Here is a 27,882-nt window from a genome sequence, read left to right as displayed (position 1 = left end):
TTGAGACCCTGGCCTTTTGGGCATTCCTATGTCGTGATCATGGCCAGCTGTGATGATGCATTTTCCCCTTCTTTTATTCCAGGATGCTTCTTGGTGGTGGGCAGTATGGCCGTGTTGGCAGACTTGAAGAGCTTTTGCCAATGTTCAAGATAGTCCTTGTCGTCATTTGTCTTCATGTCCCTCTGGTTACATCCCTGGAAGGTAAGGTGCCGATTTTCCATCATCTTTTTTCTGTTGCGTGTGTGTTTATTTGGGATTTTTTTTCACCGTGGTGAAATAAACATAAAACTTACCATTCTCATCATTTTATGCATGTAATTCACTGGCAGTAAATGTATTCACAGTTTTGTGCAGCCATGCCTACTCTCTATTTCCAGAACAGTTTTATCATCTCAAATAGCAACGCTGGACCCATTAAACAATAACTCCCCTTCCCCTAGTCCGTGGTAACCTCTGTTCTTGCTGTCTCTATGATTTTGCCTATTCTAGGTACCTTATAGAAATATAAAGAATCATACAGTATTCATCCTTTTCTCTCTGGCTTATTTCCCTTAGCATAATGGTTCCAAGGTGCATGCGTGTTGTAGCATGTGTCAGCGTTTCATTCTTTTTAAGGCTGACTGATGCTCCATTGTATGTACAAACCATGTTTTGTTTATCTGTTCATCACTGATGGACATTTGGTTTATTTCCACCTTTTGGCTATTGTAAATGATGCTACTGCAAACATTGGTGTACAGCTATCAGTTTGAGTCCCTCCTTTCAGTTCTTTGGGGGTATATCTAGCCAAGGATAGGATTGCTGGGTCACATGGTAATTCTGTGTTTCAACTTTTTGAGGATTGCCAGACTGTTTCCCATGGTGGCTGCACCATATACCATTCTCACCAACGAGGCACAAGTATTCCAGTTTCTCTGTATCGTCACCAACACTTGTTATTTTTGGTTGTTTTGATAATGAGTATGAAATTGTATCTCATTGTGGTTTTTATTTGCATTTCCTTAATGAATTAGGGATGTTGACCACCTTTTCATGTGCTCATTAGCCAAGTGTATATCTTCTTTAGAGAAATGTCTATTCACATCTTTGGCCCGTTTTTGAATTGGGTTGTTTGGGGGTTTTTTTGTTCAGTTTTAGGAGTTCTTTATATATTCTGGATATTTATACTTTATCAGATACATGATTGGCAAATATTTTCCCCATTCTGGGGGTTGTAATTTCACTCTTTTATTTTTATTTTTTTATTTTTTATTTTTTTGCTTTTTAGGGCCGCACCTGCAGCATATGGAAATTCCCAGGCTAGGGGTCGAATCAGAGCTGCAGCTGCCGGCCTACACCACAGCCACAGCAGTGCAGGATCCCAGCCACGTCTGCGACCTACACCACAGCTCACAGCAATGCCAGATACCCAGCCCACTGAGCAAGGCCAGGGATCGAACCTGCATCCTCATGGGTACTAGTCGGAATCATTTCCACTGCACCACAATGGGAACTCCCTGTCGTTTCACTCTTTTAATGGTGTCCGTTGATGTACCAAAGTTTTAAATTTTGATGAGGTCTAGTTTATCTGTTTTTGCTTTATTGCCTGTGCTTTTGCTGTCACGTCCAAGAAATGTCATGAAGATTTTCCCCTGTTTTTCTTCTAAGAGATTTATAGTTTTAGCTTTTATGTTTAGATCCTTTGACCATTTTGAGTTCATTTTGTATACAATGTAAGGTAAGGATCCATTATTTTGCACATGGATGTCCAGTTTTCCCAGTACCATTTGTTGAAGACTGTTTATTCCCCATTGAGTGGTCTTGGCGCCTTTGTCAAAAATGAATTGACCTTATATGTGAGGGTCTATTTCTAGTGTTTATTTGTTTTTAAAAGTACCTACTTAAAGGCACTTCTGTATGGAAATTTAAGGGAAGCAGAGAATCACCCTAATGAAGCTGCACGATTTTCAGAAAAGAGGATCTTTAGAAGCCTATGAAAGAAGGAGAAAAGGTACCTGGGGAAAGCAATAAGAAGGCCAGGAGTTCCCGTTGTGGCGCAGCAGAAACAATCTGTCTAGGACCGTGAGGTTGTGGGTTCAGTCCCTGACCTCGCTCAGTGGGTTAAGGATCCAGCGTTGCTGTTGCCGTTGCCGTGAGCTGTGGTGTAGGTCACAGACGCGGCTCAGATCTGGCATTGCTGTGGCTGTGGCATAGGCCGGCAGCTGTAGCTCCAATTCAACCCCTGGCCCAGGAACCTCCTCCATATGCCTCGAGTTCAGCCCTAAAAAGCAGAAAATAAAAAATAAATAAAGAATCAAATTAAGGGAGCTCCTGCTATGGGGCAGTGGGTTAATGATCAGCATTGTCTCTGCGGTGGCACGGGTTTGATCCCTGGCTGGTGCAGTGGGTTAGGAATCCAGTGTTGCCACAGCTGTGGTGTAGGTTGCAGCTGTGGCTCTGATTCATTCCCTGGCCCAGGAACTTCCATGTGCCACGGGTACAGCCAAAAAAGAAAAAAAAGAAAGAAAGGAAGACATTGTTAAGGACACAGAGAAATACCTTTCTTATTTAGAAGAGAGTTGCAGGATCAAGGAATCTTTGTTAGATAAAGCAACTATCTATTAGCAGCTCACAACAACATAAACACACACACACACACACACACACACACACACACACACACACGTGCAGACAAACTAAACGGAAAACTTCCCAACAGACTAAAACACAACTGACAGTCTTTGCAAAGTAGGCATCATCTCAAGAAGCCATGAGAGTTTACGCAAAGAAATGCTAAAAGCTGAACGGATGTTGACTGCTTCCAATGCGCCGGGTCCCTTTGTCCTTTATATACTGTCATTCTCTTAAGCTGCTCAGCCGAATCTATTAAAGGGAGGTCCTAGTCTTAGCATCATTTCCCAGATGAAGAATCTGAGGCTCAGAGAGATAAGTAACTCACTCAAGGGAGTGCTGAGCTGGGAATTATACCCAGTGTGGAATCTTACGCTCTTAACCTCAAAACCAGAGTTCTGAAACTTGAGCGTGCATTAGAATCACCTTGGAAGCATTGTTAAGACCCAGATTTCTGGGTCCTTCCCTTAGAGGTTTTGATTTCATAGGTCTGGGGCAGGACCTGAGAACTGACACTTCTAACGAGCTCCCATGTGATGTCGATGTGACTGGTTCCGAGATGATACTTTGAGAACCACTGTCTACACACCTGGCAGAAGACATAAGCAGGGAAAACTCCTCCGGATACAAGTTCTGTTGCGGCCATGTGACGTCCACGTAAACTCCCCCCACACATCATCTCCTTGGGGTATTAAAACATCACTGTGGGCCTGTCAGGGCAAAAATCAAATGTCCCTACTTTACTGATGAGTAAATATCCCCAGGGATGTTATTGGTTAGGAAGCGGCAGAGCCAGACTAGATACTAGATCTTCGGTCTCAGGTTTCGGTGCTTTTTCCACCACAGGGTGGATGAGGAAGGAAAGTGGAATGCAAGGGGAAAAAAATCATCAGAACGAAAGCTGCTTGGTAGAAAGAGGTCTTTTTGAAAAAATATACTTTAGAAGCAATGCCGAGTAGTTATGCTGCGAGCCACGCGGGAAGTCCGAAAAAACATACTTTAAAATGACGCAAATGGGAGTTCCTGTTGTGGCTCAGCAGGTTGAGAACCCCACATAGGGTCTGTGAGGATGCAAGTTCGATCCCTGGCCTCGCTCGGTGGGTAAGGATCCAGCGTTGCTGCAAGGTGCCATGTAGGTTGCAGATGCAGCTCGGATCCAGTGTTCCTGTGGCTGCAGCGTAGGCCTGCAGCTACGGCTTCTATTCGATCCCTAGCTTGGGAACTTCCATATGCCACAGGTGTGGCCATAAAAGGGAAGAGAAAAAAAGAGAAAATGATGAAAATGGGGCAGGTGAACAGGAGAGTGCATGGCTCTGAAACCAAGCTGAGTAGGGAAAACCTGAGTGGATGCTAAGGTTGCTCTGGCTCTCTGAAGAATTTCTGAAGGCAGCGGTTCTCAGAGTGTGGCCCCCAGAAAAGCAGCATCAGCATCACCTGGGAGCATTTGAGAAGTGCAGATCCTCAGGCACAGTCTAGACCCGTTGAATTGGAAACTCTGAGGGTGGGGCCAACAGTCTTGTGTTTGGGGGTTTTTTTCCTTCTTTTCTCAGGGCCGCATCCACGGCATATGGAGGTTCCCAGGCTAGGGATCAAATCAGAGCTACAGCTGCCGGCCTACACCACAGCCACAGCAATGCCAGATCTGAGCCTCGTCTGTGACCTACACCACAGCTCATGGCAACACCGGGTCCTTAACCCACTGAGCGAGGCCAGGGATCGAACCCGCATCCTCATGGATCCTGGTTGGGTCCGTTAACTGCTGAGCCACAATAGGAACTCCCACAGTCTATGTTTTAACCAGCCCTCCAGGGGATGTTGATTCATGCCCAAGCTTAGAACCATGGTCTTGAAGAATTGGCTGAAACATTACTGTTAGCAACACAATGTAGTAGAAAGGGTTAGAGCCCTCCCCATGCCTGCTACCAGCTATTTGTATGATCTCAGTTCAACACTAGATGTATATGAGCCTCTGTTTCTGCATCTTCAAAATGGGTATAATCCTGGAGTTCCCGTTGTGGCTCAGTGGATAACAAATCCGACTAGGATCCATGAGGTTGCGGGTTCGATCCCTGGCCTCACTCAGTGGGTTAAGGATCCAGCTGTGGTGTAGGTCGCAGACTCAGCTCAGATCCCGAGTTGCTGTGGCTGTGGTGTAGGCCAGCGGCTACCGGTCTGATCAGACTCCTAGCCTGGGAACCTCCATATGCCACAGGTATGGCCCTAAAAGGACAAAAGATCCCCTCCCCCCAAAAAGGGGAGGTATAATCCTGAATCCCCCAATGGGCTCGTCTAAGGCTCCATGCATGTTTTGGTTTTTTTGTTTGTTTTGTTTTGTTTTTACGGCCGCACCCAGTGCATATAGAGGTTCCCAGGCTAGGGGTCTAATCAGAGCTGCTTCCACCAGCCTACACCACAGCCACAGCAACTCGGGATCCGAGCCGTATCTGCGACCTACACCACAGCTCATGGCAACGCCAGATCCTTAACCCACTGAGCGAGGCCAGGGATCGAACCCGAAACCTCCTGGTTCCTAGTCGGATTCATTTCCACTGCACCACAACGGGAACTCCCTCCATACGTTTTTTTAAAAACTCCATGAAGGCAAAAATTTTTCTTTTTATCTTTTCTCCTTCCCACCCCCTCCCCCCCACCGCAGCTTTTTTTGACAGATAACATCATGTGTGCAAAGTTGTTTTTTTTTTTTTGAATAAAGTGTTTTGGGATCTGGAAAGGGCTAAATAGGTGTTTATGATTATCTCTTAGAACTCCCACAGGAGTATTCATGTTATTTAATAATCACTTTCATAACATTTACTTTGTGCTAGCCCCTGTTCTGAGCCCGGTATAAAAGGCTAGCTCATGTAAAGCTCACTCACTTCAAAGCTACCCTTTGAAGTAGGCACTGTTATTAGCTCCATTTTACGTACAAGGACCCTGAGGCACAGAGAAGGCAATCAGCTTGCCGTAGGTTCAACATTTTGGTTGTAGAGCTGCAGTTCAAACGCAAGCCATCTGACCCCAAGTTTTTGTGTTTAACTACTGCGGCATCTTATCTTGTCTTCCGGTATTCTTCACCTCTCTGCCGCACCAGGCTCAGTTGCTTGGGAGTTGTGTATCTGTAGGTTAAAAATAAAGGTGGAATCCATTGCGTGTTAGATCGGATCATCGGGATGGCTTTGAGGCACCGTCTCCCTGAACAGCTTTGAACCGAGGCAGGCTCTCTTCAGTTCTGGTTGGCTTAGATCTGGTTCTTGATGAAAACCAAGGGTAGTGAGCCGCGCCTCCTACACTGGCCTGTCACTTGCGTGGTAGCGAGTGCCTCCTGTGTGCCCAGCATTACTGGCTGCTGAGAGAGCATCATCTCTGACTTCAGGGCCTTTATACTCTAGTTAAAGGGACATGGTTATGACACGTGAGAACGATACAAACTCTAACTAAATCCTGAAGTGTGAGTCAGGGCTGTAGGGCTCTAACCTATGGCTTTGGCCAGATCCGTGGTCTAGCTCCATCTTAAGCTACCTGTAGCAGATGCTCTTGGTCCCATGCCTATTTCCCCTTGGCCCACCCCAGAGGTCACCTACAGAGAGGTCCTGTGCATGCTGATGGCTCCCTTGTGTCTCTGAGAATGATCCGTGCCCATGGGCCTGTGCGTGGAACAAGCTAGTAGTGTCAGGGAGTTAACCCCCATGAGTGGTGAGCAGTGGGAGTTGGTGTTTACTTATGCCAGCTTCCTTGTCCCTTGGTGGCCCAGTGCTAAGGGGTGTTCTCTAGACCTAGTGAGTTCTTGGATTGGCCCCAGTTGCCCATAGCAGTGAAGTGTTCGTTAACATACCCATCACTGGCCTTGCTCCCTCCCCACAGCATTTCCCTGCTCCCTCCCTCTGCTTCCCGGAGTCGTCCCCATTTGGAAACACGCTCATCTTCCAAAGTCCAGCCCAAGAGTACAACCTCTCTAAAACCTTCCCTGACCTCTTCAGGAGAATTCATGTGTGGCCCCAGCGCTCCCTTTTCTTTCTATCCGTATCTTTTTATACTTCTCACTTTGCATCTTGTCATGATGTACTTCCTTTGCATCATGGATCCTTTCAGTGCATTGTCTGTGCCAGGTGAGAAGGGAGAATGAAGGGCTGGCAAGGTGGATAAGAAACTCAGGGGATTACTGATTATACAAGAAATGCAAATCAAAACTACCATGAAATACCACCTCACACCAGTCAGAATGGCCATCATTCATAAGTCCACAAAGAACAAGTGCTGGAGGGGTTGTGGAGAAAAGGGAACCCTCCTGCACTGTTGGTGGGAATGTAAGCTGGTACAACCACTATGGAGAACAGTATGGAGATACCTTAGAAAGTTATACATAGAACTTCCATACGACCCCACAATCCCACTCTTGGGCATATATCCAGACAAAACTTTCATTGAAAAAGATACATGTATCGTTATGTTCATTGCAGCACTATTCACAATAGCCAAGACATGAAAACAACCCAAATGTCCATCAACAGATGATTGGATTAGGAAGATATGGTATATATACACAATGGAATACTACTCAGCCATAAAAAAGAATGAAATAATGCCATTTGCAGCAACTTGGATGCAACTGGAGACTCTCATACCGAGTGAAATAAGTCAGAAAGACAAATACCATATGATATCACTTATATCTGGAATCTAATATACAGCACAAATGAACCTTTCCACAGAAAAGAAAATCATGGACTTGGAGAATAGACCTTTGGCTTCCCGGGGGGGTGGGGGGGGCGGGGGGGGAGTGGGAGGGATTGGGAGGGTGGGGTTAACAGATGCAAACTATTGCTCTTGGGATGGATTTACAATGAGATCCTGCTGTGTAGCATTGAGAACTCTGTCTAGATACTTATATCGCAACAGAACAAAGGGAGGAAAAAAAATGTATACATGTAAGTGTAACTTGGTCCCCATGCTGTACAGTGGAAAAAATAAAAAATAAATTAAAAAAAAAAAAACTCAGGGGATTAAAACTAATGAGTACTCAGGGCCTGCCCTGGGGCAGACGCTTCTAGATGCTTTATGTAGGTCATTTAATCCTCACAAAAACTCTTTTTGGTAGATATCTTTAGTCTCCGTTTGCAGGGAAGAAACTGAGTGTCAAAGAGATGAAGTCATTTGCCCAGAGTCACACAGTTTGGAGGATTCCCCATTGGAACCAGTAGCCTGTCCTGTTCCTACTCTACCGGGTTGCCCAGTCCGTAAAGACTGAGTGAACCTGACACTGAGGCAGGGGGAGAAGATGGAGAGGGAGCCTGAAGTAAGCTGCCAGGGAGCAGCCATTGCCCCTGGCTCTGGGGGATCTGGAGGGCAAACACAGTAGCTTCACCCTGGAAGCCCGAGAGATGACTCAGTAGCTCTTGACAGTGAGGAGAGATAAGACTGACCTTCTCTCGTTAGGCCACTGGCCAACAGAGAGAACCCTCAGGCCTTAACGCTTTCCCTTGTGCAATTTGGTGATGTTTGAGGGAGTCATTCGAAGCCCCAACGAGCTTTGGCGGCTAACTCTGCTTCCCTCTAGCCTCTAGCTCTTGGGCTGTGCTAATGCCTTTTTTCTTTGCTTTCTTTCTTCTGCTTTAGTTTTCTTTTTTTGTCTTCCAAGGAGGTCTTTTTAGGCACAACGGTTTTCCAGAGGGTGAGATGACGTAATAGTGGATAATGGTTATAATTTCATTCTTGCAGAGTTGTCTTCCCCATTTGGAAACAATTACACACTTGAGCCAGTTTGGTGATCTCATGAGCTATAATCCCCATTTACTCTCTTTCTGGGGTGGGCCTACATCTCTCTCGGCTGCAGACATTTCCAGTGATAGGTTTCTCTAGAATTCGCCTTTCCCAAGGCCTCACTGTCTCGTCGCCTCTTCTTCTCTCGTGTCGTGTCCATCTCAGGCTTTGTTCCTCCTTGTGCACCCCGTGTCAGAGCGGTAGGAGGCACGACGATCTGCTACAGGCATATGCAGAAGAGGAAACACATCCTTCCCCAGGCAGGGAAGCTGTCTTGTTTGACAGTGTGCTCCAGCACCAAACCCCTTGTCTCTCAATTTCCTGTCTGGAACGTTGAGATTATAAATACCATGGTGGTGATCGGATACTCTGCCAATCTCCCACCCCCTCCCCAAATCCCGCCTAGGCGGGAAGTCACTTCCATTGGGCCCCGCCTCTTTCCCAGGCAGATAGAAGCGGTGACAAGGAATGATGGAGACCATAGATGGGCTGAGGGGGAAACGGAAAGCAGAGGACATTGTTTCCCACTTTCCACTTAGAACTCTGCCTGAGAACGCCTCCCCTGGCCTGTACATCAGCACGGGGGGCGGGGAGCGATGAGAAGTGGTGGTACAGTGGGTTTAGGCAGACAGCAGCCTGGGGGTGATGCCCTCTCCGTCATCCCCATCCCTTGCGTGACAAGGTGGGGACTCTAAATTGCCCTCATGTTCCCAGTGGGTGGCTCTATTGAGAGCCATGGGCAGGGACAGGGCTGCAAATAGGATGGTGTGGACAAGTTAGACCAGGGGCTGGATGGAGGATGTGACAGGCGCTCAGTGGCGAGAATTGAAGGGACCCGGGTCAGCAAGAGAGAGACCCCCGGGCCAGGGTAGGATTCTGAGAGAATAGAATATGGGGCCCACGGGACACAGCCTTTAGCAGCGGATGCCGGTGGGCTCCCCAGAAACCCTGCAGCAGGAGGGAGATCTCCGGAGAGGCCCCTGAGAAGCCAGGGCTCAGCGTGGTCCAGGCCTCTTCCCCCTGCTGTGAAAAGAAGACTAGCACCCCATCCCTAACCCAGAAACCGTCTTGACTACCAGAAGAAAGAGGGGGGAAAACAAAAACTGCATTTATTCGAAATATATTGGGTTAACTAGAGACCATTTTAGAGCAGAAAAAAAGAGCTACCTTAAATTATTAGGTTTAAGGAGCCCTTTCCTGTACCTAAAGAACAGAGTCTCCAAAAAAGGATGGAGTCATCCTAGACATCAAAGGAAGCCCAAGGATTTTTTTTTTTTTTTTTTGCTTATTGTTGCTATTGTTTCTACATCTCACTCCTGTCTATACATCTTAACCTCGCCGTAAGACATATCCGTGCTGAACATTGAAGATGTGTCAGGACACTGCGAGGCATTGTTGAAGACCTCATTGTATCCTGGATTCTGCTCCTCCTCCTGGTTTTATCTTTTCATGAAGAACTCTCTGGTCAGGTCCTTGAGGTTAAGAGTGATTTCTTTTTCCCCTCTGTCCCTTCCATGGTGTTGACACACAGTAAGGGCTCCATAACCTCTCGCTCATTGGTTGGTTTTGATCTGCGGCTCTAGCTGAAAGCTTAGAGATGCACTAAACCAGGGACCTCTCCTCTCAGCTTACATCACCAACATGCGCCTCGTCTGAACCCAAAGAGTTCTGATACCCAAAGAGTGTATATTATTCCTCTACACTTCTGCGCAGGTATCAGTGAGGTGGCTGTACACTGGCTCCCGTTACCCTGGAAGAATGTATTTCCTCTCCTTCATATGAGGAAGGGGCTCAGCCGATTGCCTGTTAAGATTGCCTTGCACGCTGACATTCTGTGAGTTCAATCACCCAGTAGGAACGGTCTTTGGATTCCTGACTTGTGGTCCTGGCGAACCAGGAATCTGTGGGATCCGCCTCAAACAGAGAACTGCTCATCTCTGCAGTCCCATTTCGAGGATGCTCTTCTCTTCTAAGTTCCTAATGTGAAATTGGAAATAATTTAAAAGTCATATTTTTGGAGTTCCCATCATGGCTTGCTCAGTGGAAACAAATCTGACTAGCATCCATGAGAACGTAGGTTCGATTCCTAGGCTCGCTCAGTGGGTTAAGGATCCGGCATTGCTGTGAGCTGTGGTGTAGGTTGCAGACGCGGCTCAGATCCTGCGTTGCTATGGCTGTAGTGTAGACCAGCACTGTAGCTCTGATTAGACCCCTAGCCTGGGAACCTTCATGTGCCACAGGTGTGGCCCTAAAAGGACCAGAGGAAAAAAAAAAAAGTCATGTTTTTTTCAAACTCCTTTTTTTACACACGGTGATTTCAAAAGTTACAATGAACCCAGTGAATCTCTTGATTTCGATATTGATAAAAGCTCCAGAAATGGCTTCCGTTGCCTGGAGTAGTCTCCTAGTTGCCAGTGTTGTTCTTGCCTTGTGTTTCCTGGAAAAGTCCCAGTGTCTCTTTGGAGGATCCAGTGGCAACAAATAGTGCTGAACCTTTAGAACAGCAGTGGGAACCCATCTGGACATCTCGGTAGGTCTTTGTGGTTTGCAGAGCTCGTTAGCTTATGTCATCCCCCCATGTCCCTCTCAGGTGGGCGGAGACGTTTGTATTATCCCCACTTTGCTGATAAGAAGATGCAAGCTCAAAGCAATGGATAGTTTTCTAGGTTAACAAGCAAGAAACAGTTTCAGGGTGCTGAAAGCAGCTCTCCAGAACTCTTTTTTCTACACCAGCCTGCACAAAGGGCTTGCTTTAGGCCACATGGGTGCATTTTAGTCAAGATCTTTAACAAGGGTGACCTTAACCATGAGGAATGTCCCTCTAGACCAGAGGTTGGCAAGTTTTTCTTTAAAGAGCCAGATAATAACTATTTTTGGCTTTGTCCGCCATATGGTCTCTGTGGCAACTACTCAGCGCTGCTTGTGGAGCTTCCAAGCAGCCACAGACAATAGGTAAATGAATAAGCATGACTTTGCACCAGTGAAACTATTTGCCTCTACAGTAGGTGGGCTGGATTTGGTCCTTGGACAGTAGTTTGCGGACTCATGATCTCAACAGAGTGGAAGTGGTATAGCACCTACTCCTTATCATTTATATTTCACACCGTTTCAAGCTTTTTTCTTGCTCGCTAAGCCTGGCTAAGCCTAGGGTGCTGACGCCTTAACATACAACTCAGGAGTAAACCCTGAATATTCTAAGCCACCCATGGGAAATGCTGCCAGTGTTTGATTTTGGAGGGGGCACGTGACCCACTTTTGACCAAAAAGATACTTGGGAAAATCTGCTGGGGGGCTTCTAGGAAAATTTCCCTCACTCAGAGTTCCTGTCGTGGTTCAGCGGAAACGAATCCGACTAGGAACCATGAGGTTACGGGTTCGATCCCTGGCCTCGCTCAGTGGGTTAAGGATCCGGCATTGCCGTGAGCTGTGGTGTAGGTCACAGATGTGGCTCGGATCTGGCGTTGCTGTGGCTGTGGTGTAGGCTAGTGGCAACAGCTCCAATTAGACCCCTAGCCTGGGAACCTCCATATGGCGTGGGTGCAGACCTAAAAGGACAAAAGAAAAAAGAAAATTTTCCTCACTCTTAGGGCTCAAAGAGAAATGGTTCCTCTTCTCCCTCTGGACATGAGTCCAATATGATGGCCACTAGGCACATGTGGCTGTTTAGATTTTTCTTGGCTTTTTCGTTGTTGTTGCTGTGCACATGGCAGGTAAAGGTTCACAGGCCAGGGATCAAACTTGAGCTACGGCCGCAACCCAAGCTGCTGCAGTAACAACGCCAAATCCTCAACTCACTGCACTGCAGGGGAGCTCCACATGCAGCTGTTTAGATTTAAATTAATTAAAATTACATAAAATTTAAAATTCAGGAGTTCCCTGATGGCTCAGCGGGTTAAGGATCTGGTATTGTCACTGCTGTGGCTCAGGTCACTGCTGTGGCGAGGGTTCCATCGCTGGCCCTGGATCTTCTGCATGCCATGGGCTGGGCCAAAAAACCCCTCAGTTCCTCAATCCCACTAGCACATCTCAGGTGCTCAGCATTCACACAGGGCTAGTGGTTGCTGTACTGGACAGTGCAGATATGGAATATGTCCATCGATGCAGAAAGTTCTATTGGATCGTGCTGTGCCCGGACATTTTTGTGTTTGGACTGGATGCCTGCAAAGTCATAGCCATCTTAAAAACCCTGAGAGATGCGAGGGAGTCCAACTAGAAAATGGAGGTAACCTGAGGTTTTGAAGAGGTTAAATCGCTGAATTAAAAGGATCCCAGGGATGAAAGAGCAGAAGGCAGGGAAGGGCCTGGACCTTCGTCACCATCCCGGAGCCTTAGGTCCAACTGGAGAACTGTGCGCCTTCGGATCTCTTATTAGTGGGCGCAGTGAATGTCCTCCCTGTTAGGACCCTTTTAACTGAGGGTCTGCGACTTGCCTCTGAAAGCATTTTAACACATGTAAGAGTTAACTTTACAAAGGTGTAGTGTGGCATCATGTCACACGTTTCATGTGTTACCCACGTGAATCCTAATAGTAGCTACAGTCAAGTGTTAATCCCTTTTTTTTTTTTTTGTCTTTTTGCCATTTCTTGGGCCGCTCCTGCGGCATATGGAGATTCCTAGGCTAGGGGTCGAATCGGAGCTGTAGCCACCAGCCTCTGCCAGAGCCACAGCAATGTGGGATCCGAGCCGTGTCTGCAACCTACACGACAGCTCACGGCAACGCCGGATCGTTAACCCACTGAGCAAGGGCAGGGATCGAACCCGCAACCTCATGGTTCCTAGTCAGATTCGTTAACCACTGAGCCACCACGGGAGCTCCAAGTGTTAATCCTGCATTGTCTGGATGGGGGAGCAGAGGCTTGGCCAATTTCAGTCACTTCCAAGTTCACACTGGTGGAGAGTGGAAGCGGTGGCATTCTAGACCTTGTGTCCTTTACCGCTTCCTCGGTGTTTAGTCCCTGAAGCAGTTGAAAGTGTGTTTTCTACTTTGACTGAAACTTCACTGTATTCATTTATCCTGGGATGGATTTGTAGCCCCAGAGGACTGGCAAAAGATCAAGAGAGATCTGAAGAATAAAAGCAATCGTTGCACTGATTTAATCTATTAAGAAGTAAGTGAATGTTGCACGAGAACATGCTGTCGAGGTGGACCTTGATGTGGGTACATCTTTGCTTCAAGGAAATAACAAGAAACAGATTGATCTCGGCAAGAAGGCCCATGTTCACAGGATGACGGCGCTGTAAAAAAACCATCAGGATAAAATGAGGACGCTTTTGCAACGACGTCTGTGGCAGTTGTGTTTGTTTTTAACATCAGTGTCCTACTTGACCTGTATCATTCCCTCTTTCGCTGTAGGAATGCACACAGCCCCAGGAAAAGGTATCCTCTTGTCGCTCTTACATTTAATATAGAATAGAATTTTGTTGATTTCAGGATGAGAGAAATGAAAAATATAAAACGGGCAGTCGTCTTGCTTTGGTGACTAAATTAGAATTGCTTATGGTTATCGGATTAATTGAACAAACGAGAACTCAACATGTACCTGTCTTGTGTTTCAACTCTATAGCTTTGTTTGCCTTGCTCCTAATGTGCAATGTGACTTGTTACTATGTTGGTTACTGATTGATTTTGATTCTCAATAAAATCTGATAAATGCTGGGTTTTGGTATATAGTCAGGAGGGGATGAGTTTAAAATAGTGAAGAACTTTTCAGTTATACGATATTTTAAAAGTAGAATTTTAGGAGTTCCCTGTCGTGGCGCAGCGGGAACGAATTTGAGTAGGAACCATGAGGTTGCAGGTTTGATCTCTGGCCTCGCCCAGTGGGTTTAGGATCCGGTGTTGCCGTGAGCTGTGGTGTAGGTCAGAGACGTGGCTCGGATCTGTGAGAAAAAAAAGGTAGAATTTTAAAACTTTGAATTGAGTTGCATAGCATCACTAGAATGTGAACTCTGAGGCCAGGGGTTTTGTTTTATTCCCTGCTGTAATTCTGGTGCCTGGTACACAGTAGGCCTTCAAAACTGGGAATGAATAATCTTTGGGCACATCTTTTCATGTTCCTGAGCTTCTTTTCTTTTTTTCCTCACTTCAGTATCTAGTCTTTTGTCTACCTCTGGCTTATGTTGTAATTCTTTTCTTCTAGTGTACTCCACGTCCTAAAAGATGCTATCTTTCAATTGATTTATTTAAGGAAAATTTTCTTTCCATTTTTGTGTTGAGAAATGACAACAAAGATTACTGTATCCAGTGTTTGTGATCAGCAGTGGAAAACCAGTATAATTTTGAACAGAGCAAACATCACACTCTGTTTTCTCATGCAGCCTGTTTTAGGTAAATAAACCATTTTTGAAATAAAGACATAGAGTGTAAGTGACTGCCTGAGCCAATTTTCTCGATTTGCAATATTGTACTAGGTCATCTTCAAGTCTCCTTTGCTCTCAAATAGATTCCTATGGACTGCCATTTCCTGATGTGAAATACAAAGAGACAGAACCCCACGGTCTTTCTGGGAGATGGCTTCCTACCCTCTTAAGCTATGAGAACTTGGAGTTCCCGTTGTGGTGCAGTGGAAACAAATCCACCTAGGAACCATGAAGTTTCGGGTTTGATCCCTGGCCTTGCTCAGTCGGTTAAGGATCCGGCGTTGCTGTGGCTGTGGCATAGGCCGGCGGCTACAGCTCTGATTCGACCCCTAGCCTGGGAACCTCCATATGCTGCAGGAGCGGCCCTAGAAAAGGCAAAAAGACAAAAAAAAAAAATTCTTTATGAATGTAACATAATTTCGTTCAAAGTGATCACCCCCCTTTTACAGATGAAGTACAGGCAGAGAAACGTTAGAAGCTTATTCAAGGCAGAGCCAAGCTTTGAACCCCTCCATTAAGAGCCTAGTCTCTTAATCACCTTTAAAGTTGTTTACGGAGGCATGCTCATTAATCATTTGGAAATAAATGGACATAGGTGGGCCTTTTATTCATATGGAGATTACTAAATCAGGAGTTATACCTTATTAAACGTGGGAAGTCAGATCAAACTTTCAAAGCTCATGACAAGCCAAAGACAATAGAAGGGGAAGATATTAGAACAGCATCCACCAGCATGCTAAGGCCTAAGGATCTGCTAAAGTTTTCTACCCAGAAGTGCTATAGCAAAGGTTAAGGTTTACAAGGCTTCAAAACAGAGGGAGCTCAAAAATAAACCTTTTTCAACTAAGTAGGATGCAGCAAGAATCTCCATAATTCAGTGGTTCTTTGTGGCTTTTACTAATATGTCACTATTTGTAGCACTGGTTTGTCATGTGGGAGTCCTACTTTGGGGAGGTCATGAAAAAAACCATGATATAAGTGTTAACAGGGAGCAAAGCTGGGGAAGTGAGTCACAGAGAAGGGAGGATTCATATGCAGCCTCAGGGCGGCAAGGAGTCCTTCTCCTCTGATTCATATTGATTCCCTGACTTTTTTTTTTTTTTTTTGTCTTTTTAGGGCCACGCCCACGGCATATGGAATTTCCCAGGCTACAGTTGAATCAGAGCTGTAGCCACCAGCCTACACCACAGCCACCGCAATGCCAGATCTGAGCCGCGCCTGTGAACTATACCACAGCTCGCAGCAACACCGGATCCTTAGCCCATTGAGCGAGGCCAGGGATGGAACCTATGTCCTCATGGATACTAGTTGGGTTTGTTACCGCTGAGCCACGACAAGGAACTCTGATTCCCTGACTTTTGACCTTGTCAACATAAGGGCAAAGAACAAGAGAGAAAAGGTCTGGGGAGAGTGCTTTTAGCATTAATTTTGTCCTATCATTAGTTTGATGGGTATCATTACTCTATAGCACTCCAATTAAATGTGATATGGCAGAGACTGGCACCTCACCCAACCTTTATTTTTTCTTCCTCACCACATAGCTGGACTACATCTCCCAGAATCCCTTGCAATTAGAAGTGGCCATGTGACTAAGTTCTGGCCAATGGGTATGGGCAGAAATGATGTTTGCCTTTTCCTGGCCTCGCCTTTAAAAACTCCCACCTGTTTGCCTGACTGGATGTTGCTCTCCAGAGATGGCAGTACCTCTGCCAGCCTGGGTCCCCTCTCTCTGCCCCACCTTGACCTCCACCCTTGCCTGCCGATTGCTGGCATGGAACATAAATTTCCATTTTTTAGCCTCTGAGATTTGGGGTTTTATTTATGGTAGCAACTTGCCTTACCTTAACTAATGAGGCAGGGCTGTTGGTACATCTCGTTCATTCTGCCATTGGAAGGTAGGGTGGGATGGGGTAGACATCCCTTTGTTTCTTGAAACCTAGGTGCATACAGTCTAAGAAATCTGGGGGAGTCCATTCTTGGCACTACTGAGAAGCTCATTGTCCAATCGGGAGAGGGTCATTTGTAGTCACAAGTCATTTGTTGTCAGGAGACGCCACCAGAGCTGCCCACTCTCACTGTGCCACCCCAGGCCACTGGAACCATCACAATATGGCATAAGGTTAAGACTGCGGGCTCTGGACTTCTGGGGTCAAGTCCTAACTCTGCCATTTATTTAATCATTGTGCTCTAGTTTCCTTATCTGTAAAGCAGCAGTATCTCTCTCATGGAGCTTTACGCAGATTAAATGAGTTTAATGCATGTAAAACAGATGGCTGTAATGCATCTGGTACATTGTAAGAACTCAGCACATACTAGCTGTCATCACTAGAGACCAGCATGCTTAATAGAAATTTCTGTGATAATGGGAGTGTTGTGTATCTGTGCTGCCCAATATATATCGCCACCAACCACATGTGTTGAATACTTGAAATGTGACTGAGAAACTGGATTTTTTTTTTTTTCGTTTTATTGAGGTGTAGTTGATTTACAAGGTTGTGATGATTTCTGCTGTACAACAAAGTGATTCAGTTATACATGTACACACATCCCATTCTCTTTCAGATTCTTTTTCCACATAGATTGTCACAGAATACTGGGTAGAGTTCTCTGTGCTCTCCAGCAGGTCCCCATTGGCCAATTGTTCCATAGACCTCAGTGTGCACATGCTAATCCCACACCCCAGTTCATTACTCCCACCCCCCCACCTGTCCCCTTTGGTGACCCTAAGTTTTTCAAAGTCTGTGATTCTGTTTCTCTTCTACAAATAAGTTCATTTGTGTCCTTTTTAAAGATTCCTCATATAAGTGATGTCGTATGATGTTTGTCTTTCACTGTCTAACTTCACTTAGTTTAATACTTTCTAGGTCCTTCCATCTTGCTGCAAATGACAGTATTTCATTCTTTTATATAGCTGAGTAATATACCATCGTATATATGTACCACATCTTCTTTATCCATTCCTCTGTCAATGGACATTTAGGTTACTTCACTTCCACATCTTGGCTATTGTAAATAGTGCTGCAGTGAACATTGGAGTACATGTATCTTTTCAAATAATGGTTTTCTGTGGATAGATGCCCAGGAGTGGGATTGCTGGATCAAATGGTAATTCTGTTTTTAGTTTTCTGAGGCATCTCCATACTGTTTTCCACGGTGGTTGCACCAATTGACAATCCCACCAGCAGTGTGCTAGGGTTCCTTTTTCTCCACCCCCTCTCTGGCACTTATTGTTTGTAGGCTTTTGGATGATGGCCATTCTGGCTGGTGTAAGGTGGTACCTCAGAGTGGTTTTGATTTGCATTTCTCTACTAATGAGTGATGTTGAACATCTTTTCATGTGTTTTATGGCCATCTGGATGTCTTCTTGGGGTAAATGTCTATTTAGATCTTCTGCCCATTTTTCAGTTGGGTTGTTTGGTTTTTTGATGTTGAGCTGCAGGAGGTGTTTATATATTTTGAAGATTAATCTCTTGTCAATTGCTTCATTTGCAAATATTTTCTCCCATTCTGTGGGTTATCTTTTCATTTTGTTTATGGTTTCCTTTGCTGTGCAAAAACTTTTCAGTTTAATTGGGTTCCATTTATTTATTTTTGTTTTTATTTTCATTACTCTAGGAGGTGGATCTGAGAAGATATTGCTGCAGTTTATGTCAGAGTGTCCTGCGTATGTTTTCTTCTAAGAGTTTTATAGTATGCAGTCTTACATTTAGGTCCTTAACCCATTTTGAGCTTATTTTTGTATATGGTGTTAGTGTTCTAATTTCATCCTTTTGCATGTAGCTGTCCAGTTTTCCCAGCACCACTTATTGAAGAGACTGTCTCTTTTCTATTTTATATACTTGCCTCCTTTGTCATAGATTAGTTGACCATAGGTGTATGGGTTTATTTGTTGGCTTTCTATCTTGTTCCATTGGTCTATGTTCCTGTTTTTATGCCAGTAGCATACTGTTTTGATGCCTTTTACATTTAACTTTAATTAATTTAAGTTTAAATAGCCACATGTGGCTAGCTGTTACCATACTGCACAGTACAGTCATAGACCATTTGTTCTAATTGCTTTAGAAGTTTTCTATTTGGTATAGAGGCAGGTGTAAGGCAGGTTCAATCATAGAAGGAGATTCACTAGGGATACACACACTAAGCAATCTGTCACAGGGTTTTTTTTGGGGGGGGGGGTTGTCTTTTTTTTTTTCCCAGGGCCTCACCGTCGGCATATGGAGGTTCCCAAGCTAGGTGTCTAATCGGAGCTGTAGCTGGTGGCCTTCACCAGAGCCACAGCATTGCTGGATCCGAGCCACATCTGTGACCTATACCACAGCTCACGGCAATGCCGGATCCTTAACCCACTGAGCGAGGCCAGGGATCAAACCCGCAACCTCATGGTTCCTAGTCGGATTCGATAACCACTGAGCCATGATGGGAACTCCCAATTTGTCGCAGGGATTTGACCTTATAGAGCTGTCAGAGCTGGTTAAGCAGTCTCTGTAAACCTGTTGTCTTCACATCTGATGCTAGAACTTGACATCTCTGATGGGCAGGCAGTAGGGAGGGGAGGATGGATGTAAGATAGGGGAGAGCAAGAACAAGCTGGAACCCACAAGTAGGAATTGTAGCCACAGAATGGACTGAAACCTACATCATTTCATCTTGTCCTTGACTTTGGTGGTATGGATGTCCTCCTGAAGCCGGGCCCTTCAGCACAAAATCAAATGCACACCTAGCCCAGGAGTCAGAGAAGCTGGAGGAACATCCAGGGGAAGGTGGAGTGCTTGCCGGCTGGCAGCTCCTTCTTATGAATGAGGTGAGGCAGCTGATAATTGCCGACATGTGGCAACGGCAAAATGGCTGCTGCTCCACTTCTGCCCACATCTCCCACAAGAAGCTCCCTTGTGTCTCACACCATCCAGAAACATAAAGGAAAGGGAATTCTGGGAACCGTAGTTCAGCCTAGCCATGATGCTGCATTACAAAGCCACCACACGTACTAGAAAGCTAATGAGCTCAGTTTTGTGTCTTTTAACACAGGCGTACCTCGTTTTATTGCACTTTGCTTTATTGCGCTTTGCAAATGTTTCGTTTTTTTGTAAAGTGAAGGGTTTGTGATAACTCCATGCTAAGCGAGTCTGTTGACACCATTTTTCCAAAGCATTTGCTGTTCATGTCTCTGTGTAACGTTTTGATAATTCTCGCAGTATTTCAGATTTTTTCATTGTTTTTGTTATGGTGGTATGTGATCAGTGATCTTTGATGTGACACAACTACAGTTGCTGGAGGCTCACGTGGTGGTTAGCAGTTTTAAGCAATAAAGTATTTTTAAATTAAGGTATGTGTTATTTTAGACACAATGCTATTGCACACCTAATAGACTACAGTATAGCATAAAGGTAACTTTTATATACATTGGGAAACAAAAAATTCATGCGACTCTCTTTATTGTGATATTTGCTTTATTATGGTCGTCTGGAATCCAACCTGCAACATCTCCGAGGTCTGCCTATCTTTTTCTTTTCTTTTCTTTTTTTTTTTTTTTGGTCTTTTTAGGGCCAAACCCACGGCCTATGGAGGTTCCCAGGCCAGGGGTTGAATTGGAGCTGTAGCCAGATTTGAGCCTGCGTTTGTGACCTACACCACAGCTCACAGCCACGCCGGATCCTTAACCCACTGAGCGAGGCCAGGGATCAAACCTGTGTCCTCGTGGTTACCTGTCAGGTTCTTTTCTGTTGCACCACAATGGGAAATCTGGTCTGCCTATGGTTCTAATCAAAACATGATGCTAGCATCTCCCAATGCTCTGGTGGTTTCTGTTTTGCAGCTGGCCCCAAAACATTCCCGAGATCCTACGCCAGCCAATGTTAACTATGAATGGTAAAACTATGAATATTTTTTTGTTTTTCTCTGTACGTTTCTGTGGTTTAGACTTTTCTCCACATTAGCCCATATTATTATTATAATCAGGAAAGACATGGATGTTAATTTTTTTTTGTCTTTTTTGTTGTTGTTGTTGTTGCTATTTCTTGGGCCGCTCCCGAGGCATATGGAGGTTCCCAGGCTAGGGGTTGAATCGGAGCTGTAGCCACCGGCCTACGCCAGAGCCACAGCAACTCGGGATCTGAGCCACGTCTGCAACCTACACCACAGCTCACGGCAACGCCGGATCGTTAACCCACTGAGCAAGGGCAGGGATCGAACCCGCAACCTCATGGTTCCTAGTCGGATTCGTTAACCACTTCGCCACGACGGGAACTCTGGATGTTAATTTTTATAAGCTAGCTTAAGACCCCTCAGGAGACTGTATATCCCACTGGAAGGACAACCTAATAACATCATAATCTGCAGTGCCTTCCACTTTTCTTGTTGGGTCTTGATTTCGTATAAGAACTTAGGAAAAGTAAGTTTTGGTTACCAGAGCTCCCGAACTCTGACTTCTGCTTCTTTCTGCACATGTTTCCAAAATGATCCCAATGGCATTTTGAAAATCAGAAGCAAATCATATAAAGAAAAAAGAAATTGAAGTGGGCGTCTTGCTGAATAGAAAGGAGAGATCACTTTTAGAAAAGTCACTAGGAAAATGAGGAATACAGAGAGCATCATTGTATTCACTGCTGACATGAGCAGCATTTATTGTGTATTCTTAGGAAGTTTGTCCTGCTAGAATTATCTTCATCCCTCTTTTCCAGATGGGAAACTGAAGTGTAGGTGGGTTACGTAAGTTATCTAAAGTTACATCATGGTAGATGACAAAAGTTGTACAAAATTAGCAGGTGGCAGATTTGGATCTAGGCTGTTTGGTTTTAGAGGCTGGGTTCTTTTTTTGTTTGGTTTTTGTTTTTGCTTTTGTTTTTTTGTATTGAAGTATAATTGCTGCACAGTACCAGCCAAGTTAAAGGGGCACAATGAGTGCTCTTCAGTCCCCAGGGGTGACACTCCATTTTCAACCATTGCAAAATGTTGGCTATATTCTCCATGCTACACAACACATCCCTGCAGCTCAGGCTGTACCTGATAGTTTGTACTTCACACTCCCCCACCCCTGTCTTGCCCCTTGCTCCTTCCGTCTCCCCACTGGTTACCACTAGTTTGTTTTCTATATCTATGGGTCTGCTTCTTTCCTGTTAAATTTACTAGTTTGTTGTATTTTTTCAGATTCTGCAGATAAGTGATATCATACAGTATTTGTCTTCCTCTGTCTTACTTATCGCACTAGCATAATACCCTCCAAGTCCATCCTTGTCGCTGCAAGTGGCAAATTTCATTTTTTATGGCTGAGTAGTATTCCATTGTGTATATGTGTGTATGTCATATACACACACACACAGCACATCTTCATCCATTCATCTATTGTTGGACAGTTAGGTTGCTTCCATATCTTGGCAGTTGTAAATAGTGCTGCTGTGGACATTGGGGTGCTGGTATCTTTTCGAATTAATGTTTTTGGTTTTTTTGGATATATGCCTGAGTGGAATTGCTGAGTCATATAGTAGGTTTTTTTTTTTAGCTTTTAGAAACCTCCTTACTGTTTTCCACAGTGACTGCAACAGTTTACATGCCCATAAACTGCACCGGGGTTCCCTTTTCCCAACATCCTTGCCAACATTTGTTATTTGTTAATCCACCTGCCACACTTGAGGGATTCAGGGCGATGTCATAGGGGCTGTTGGGGTTCAATAGGTTAACTATCATGCTTCTCCCTCACCCCGACATCCCTCCCCGTATCCTCTCGTCTTACCTTAGACGTGTCTGTTGAACCTCTCTTTTCATGCCCAAGCACTGTTTGGTTCAAGTCCGCATCAGGTCTCGGCCAGTCTGCTGCAGGAGGCTGCTCTCTAGCCATCCCACTTCGGGTCACCCTCCTCGTTTATTTCAAAGCTATAAAAAAAAAAAAATAGTGTTCTGTGCTGGAGGTTGGAGAGAAAGGGGAGTCCCGTTTTGCACTCAAGCCCTTATCTTGGGCGCTGCACCCCTGGAGAACCTAAGCTAAAATGCTAAGGGGGTCGCGACTCGACTGCGAGCTGGCGGAGTGAGGGAGACCGGGATGGTTTCCTACCCTAACCACTGGGACCCCCTCGAGGTGCTTCTGCGCTTAAACATCTTCCACCAGCAACTCTCGCTAACCCATAAATTACGGGTGCTTGAGCAGTAATTGACTCACAGCAGGATCACCCTAGACACTAGTGGGGATCAGGCAGGAGAGGCCCCCAGGCAGATGGTGCTTTCCTTAGGCCGTATCATCTCTTCGGGAGGCAACGGAGCGCACATGCTCTATGCGGCAACTTAGCCCCCATGCGGAAAAACTGGTTCTTGGAGGCAAAAAAAAAAAAAGGTCATGTATAATACAGGGCTGGGACTTGGAATGCACATGTGAGAGATCTAGGGCACAAAATGTTAGGGGACACCCACCTTTAGGGCCCTGTGTGTGTGTGTGTGTGTGTGTGTGTGTGTACACACATGCATAAATATACACATACATAAATATATACATACTCGCTGGACGGCAAGGAGTCTTGTGGGTCAGGGAGTGGAGAGGGTCAGGCCAAGGGGAAAGTGCTGTGGTTTTAAATAGAATGATCTGAGTCAGTCTCTCAGAGAAGGTGGTGTGTGAGCAGCATTCAGAAGAAGCACCAGAGCAGACCAAGGGGCTCTCTGGAGGCAGAGTGTTTCAGGCAGAGGAAGCAGCAAGTGCAAAGGCCCTAAGGTGGGACTATGCATGGTGTGTTGGAGGAACAGCAGGGAGGCCAGAATGGCTGAGTGACAGGAGAGTAGGAGACACGGTCTGGGTAGAGGGTCCTCTGTTTCCTGGGAACGTGGGGAGATTCCATGAAGAAGCAGGGGTATAATGCCGGTGTGGTCAGTGTTCAGTAGAGGCCAGTCTGCCTCTCTCCCTCCCTGCCCCCCAAAGCACTAAGCAGCATTTACATAACAGACTGGAATATTACTCAGCCATCAAAAGGAAAGAAATAATGGCATTTGTAGCAACATGGGTGGACCTAGAAATTATCACGCTAAGTGAAGTTAGCCAGACAGTGAGACATCAACATCACATGCTGTCACTGACATGTGGAATCTAAAAAAAGAACACAATGAACTTTGCAGAACAGATGCGACCTCACAGGCTTTGAAAAAACTTATGGTTTCCAAAGGAGACAGGGTGGGGAGATGCGCTGGGGGTTTGGGATGGAAATGCTATAAAATTGGGTTGTGATGATCGTTGTACAAGTATAAATGTAATAAAATTCATTGAATAATTAAAAAAAATCTTAAAAAAAAAAAAAGGAGTTCCTGTCGTGGCTCAGTGGTTAACTAATCTGACTAGGAACCATGAGGTTGCGGGTTTGATCCCTGGCCTCACTCAGTGTGGTTAAGGATTCGGCATGGTCCTGAGCTGTGGTGTAGGTTGCAGCCGCAGCTCGGATCTGGCGTGGCTGTGGCTGTGGCGTAGGCCGGTGGCTGCGGCTCCAATCAGACCCCTAGCCTGGGAACCTCCATATGCTGCGGGAGTGGCCCTAGAAAAGACCAAAAAAAAAAAAAAAAGAAAAGCTCCGGAAGCTACCAGCCTTCAGAAGTAGAGTGACTTGTGGTTAGCATCTTGCAATGGGAAACACAACCAAAACCCTCCAATATGTGCACTGGCCTTGACGAGCAGCCTCATTACTGTCTACGTATCAAACTTCAAGGGCCCTGGGAAGGGAGGAGGATGCCCTAATATTTCCCGCCTGTCAAAATAGTTTATTTCAAGACTCTCCTCCTTCCTAAAGTGCACAGCTCTCCCCTGGAGCAGGGTGATCAGTGGCTCTTCACTGTTTCAGACCACAGCCCAAGATGAGCAGCAGCCTGGCGTAGTGGGGCTGAAAAGCCTGGGCTCCCATCCTCATTTTGTCCCTTCACTACACATAGTATTTGCCCTCCGTGTGCCTTGGTTTCCCCATCTATAAAATGGGAATGACTTGCTTCATATTGTTGTATGAGGACTAAGTGAGTTAATACTTATGATGCGCCTGGTCGTAGTAACGCTCTATAAATGCTTGTTAATTTAAAATGGATCCCCTGGAGTTCCCGTCGTGGCTCAGTGGTAACAAACCCGACTAGGATCCATGAGGTTGCAGGTTCGCTTCCTGGCCTCACTCAGTGGGTTAAGGATCCCACGTTGCCCTGTAGGTCGCAGTCTCGGCTGGGATCTGGCGTTGCTGAGGCTGTGGTGTAGGCCGGCAGCTACAGCTCTGATTCCACCCCTAGACTGGGAACCTCCATAGGCCACAGGCTCGGCCCTTTAAAAAAATTAAACAAAGATCCCCTTTTGGGACTCGGCTCTTCCCAGGAAAAAAAAAGCATAGGAATACATACAAATTTGTGCTCTATTTCAGGGACTTTATGGACACTCCAAAATGCATCTCCTGGTCCCTCAAGGAAGGGACAGTCACCAAACCCCTGAGAAAGGCCCGATCAATTTTGGAGGGGTGAAGGGACAACGGGCCGGGTGAGTGGGGGGCCGCGTGAGGATGGACAAGGATTCCGCAGGGGATCAAGAGCACATTTCACTCTCTCCCCATTTTGGCCAAGGCCCACCTCCAACTGCCAGTCGTTTGTACTTTGGCAAATTCTCTCAGCTAGGAGCTGAAGTTTTCTTGAGTGAAGTCATTGTTTAATAAAAACGTTCTGTCAGAGTATTTATTAAGCAGTGTGACGTGAGATGAACGCAGCTCAAGTAAACACGTGTCAGCCGTGCCAAATGTGTTCATTCATTTTGTCGGTTGTGTAGTAAAATCTGAAAATACAGTTCTTGGAAGCATGCCCGTTGTCCCAAGTGCCGGAGAGCCAATATAATAACAATATTATTTTGTTTGGGGTTCCCATATAAGAGTGCCTAGGCGTGGCGCCTTGTTTTGAATCATCTCTCTACGGAACAGTAATTCAATCCAGAGAAGGACTGCCACCAGATGACAACTTTTCGTTGGGTCTAAAATATTCATGCAAGGGGGCCTAGTCCGATCCTTTTTAGATCCCCTCCTGGAAGAATAAGGCTTTATCTTCCCCATTCAGCTTGGTGGAGAATGCGTTGGGAGCATTGCCGTAGTCACAGGTTTAAAGACAACCAACCGTCTCACATTTGAAGTCTTACATCTCCCACCACATCAAATGGCAGGGGGAAAATGAAAACCTCAGAATCACTCAGACATGGCCTTGCATGACTTGGTGCAGGTTGTTTTGGAGGTGATCCTAGGAGTCAGGAGTGAGGGAGCCGGGAGAGGGCTTTAGGAAGAGAGGAAAGGTCAACGAAGGGTATTACTGAGGTCGTTGCTGTAGGCACTGTTTGTGGTATGTGCTGGAATGGCCCTTTTAGTATATGTTGTTGGAAGCTCTCTGCCATGATTGGCAGAGCTGCTGCTCCAAATGGCAGATTTTGAGCAGTAGCCATCTAAGCAGTATTCTCAAGTCTTTCCTTCATGGACTCGGCCTCATTGTTCTCAGATCTTTTCTCCATCTTTCCCCTGCTGTGCCTTGTATTACAGGGACCTGATCTCTGGCAATGTTTGCATTAAATTCCTGCTCTTGAACTACCTGTCATGTGTTCCTGAGTGATAGAGACTCCTTGGGGATGTCATTGGTTAATCCAAAAATATTTCAGACATCTACCACCACACACAAGATGCTCGGAGTTCCCGTTGTGGCACAGAGGAAACGAATCCAACTAGGAACCATGAGGTTGCAGGTTCGATCCCCGGCCTCACTCAGTATGGTTAAGGATCTGGCATTGCCATGAGCTATGGTTTAGGTTGCAGATGCAGTTTAGATCCTGCGTTGCTGTGGCTGTGGTGTAGACCGGCAGCTGCAGCTCCAACTAGACCCCTACCTGGGAACCTCCATATGCCACGAGTACACCCCTTAAAAGCAAAAAAAAAAGACCGTCGACTGGATTCCTGGAGGTTAATAAAGCAGCAAGCAGCTTAGCATCTAGTTGGCAAAGCAAGACATATAGTACCAAAGTTAAAAAAAACAATGACCAACAGCACCCGCAGCATATGGAGGCTCCCCGACTAGGGATCTAATCGGAGCTACAGCTGCCAGCCTACGCCAGAGCCACAGCAACAAGGGATCTGAGCCACGTCTGTGACCTACACCACAGCTCATGGCAACGCCGGATCCTTAACCCACTGAGCAAGGGCAGGGATCCAACCTGCGTCCTCATGGATGCTAGTCAGATTCATTTCCCCTGAGCCACAATGGGAACTCCCCCAATTTTTAAATGTTGGTGAGTAATTCAAACTTTCAAAAACTTGAGTGATTCCCATTGTGTGGACAAGGTAGAACTTGTCTGGAGCCCAGTTGGGATTGTGAGCCAACAGTGCACATGTGGTGGGCAGCTTACTGCACTGGGGGAGAAATCAGAGTCAAAGAACGTTAGGATCCTTTCCAGTTAGAAGATCCTGGGGCTCTAACATCTATTTTTTGGCCATGCCTGTGGCATATGGAAGTTCCCGGGCCAGGGATGGAACCCTCGTCAAAGCAGTGACCCAAGCCACTGCAGTGACAGTGTCAGATCCTTAACACGCTGCACCACAAGGGCACGCCTGGGGCTCTCATATTTCACTTATGTGTGAGGTGATCCAGGCCTGGGCTTAGACGGGGGCAGTGGGCATGGGAAGAAGAAACAGGTACGAGAGAGCTTAGGGAATAATAATAATACCCTGCATTTATCCCCTGGTTTGTGGTCTGTGGAGCTGGTCGTCAGAAGCAGGATGGAACAGAGGCCCCGCGGATAGGCTCTGAAGGCAGACTGCCTGGCTTCAAATCCCAGCCCTACAGTGAATTACTAGGAGGCCTTGAGCAGTTCACTAAACTCTGCCTGCCTCTGTGTCTCACGCCCCAAGAAGGACGGATTCTAATGAATTCGCATATTTCAAGGTCGTTGGCTGATGAATAAAATGTGGCTGAAGGTCTTTGCGTGTTGAGCTCGGCTCGCGGGAAGGATCGTCCATGTTCCGATGGGTGTGACCACGCACACGTGTCTCTTGAATCCTTGTAGCTCCACGTGGCCGTGAGAAGATTTCGTGGGCCGGATGACTGGATATGGGGCTGGCAGGTGGAGAACGCGGGGAGTCAGGGGCAATGGCCAGAGGGTGCGCATTCGGTCTGTAGACTCGGCTCTCTTGCTGAAACTAG

General features: G+C 46.0%; 1 protein-coding gene across 1 annotated transcript in view; it reads left to right on the top strand.

Annotated features, from left to right (window-relative positions):
• ADGRG2 (adhesion G protein-coupled receptor G2) overlaps positions 1-27,882 on the top strand; it is a 151,262-nt gene that overhangs the window by 68,092 nt on the left and 55,288 nt on the right. Inside the window, exon 3 of the mRNA XM_047765342.1 lies at positions 83-201. Coding sequence (XP_047621298.1) covers positions 84-201 — 118 coding nt within the window. The 5' untranslated portion in view covers position 83. The remainder of the gene's footprint in view (positions 1-82; positions 202-27,882) is intronic.

Source organism: Phacochoerus africanus, chromosome X, assembly GCF_016906955.1.
Source record: "Phacochoerus africanus isolate WHEZ1 chromosome X, ROS_Pafr_v1, whole genome shotgun sequence".
In the NCBI taxonomy this organism is placed as follows: Eukaryota; Metazoa; Chordata; class Mammalia; order Artiodactyla; family Suidae; genus Phacochoerus; species Phacochoerus africanus.
The sequence above is the reverse complement of the archived record's forward strand: the minus strand, read 5'-3'. Positions and strand labels throughout refer to the sequence as shown.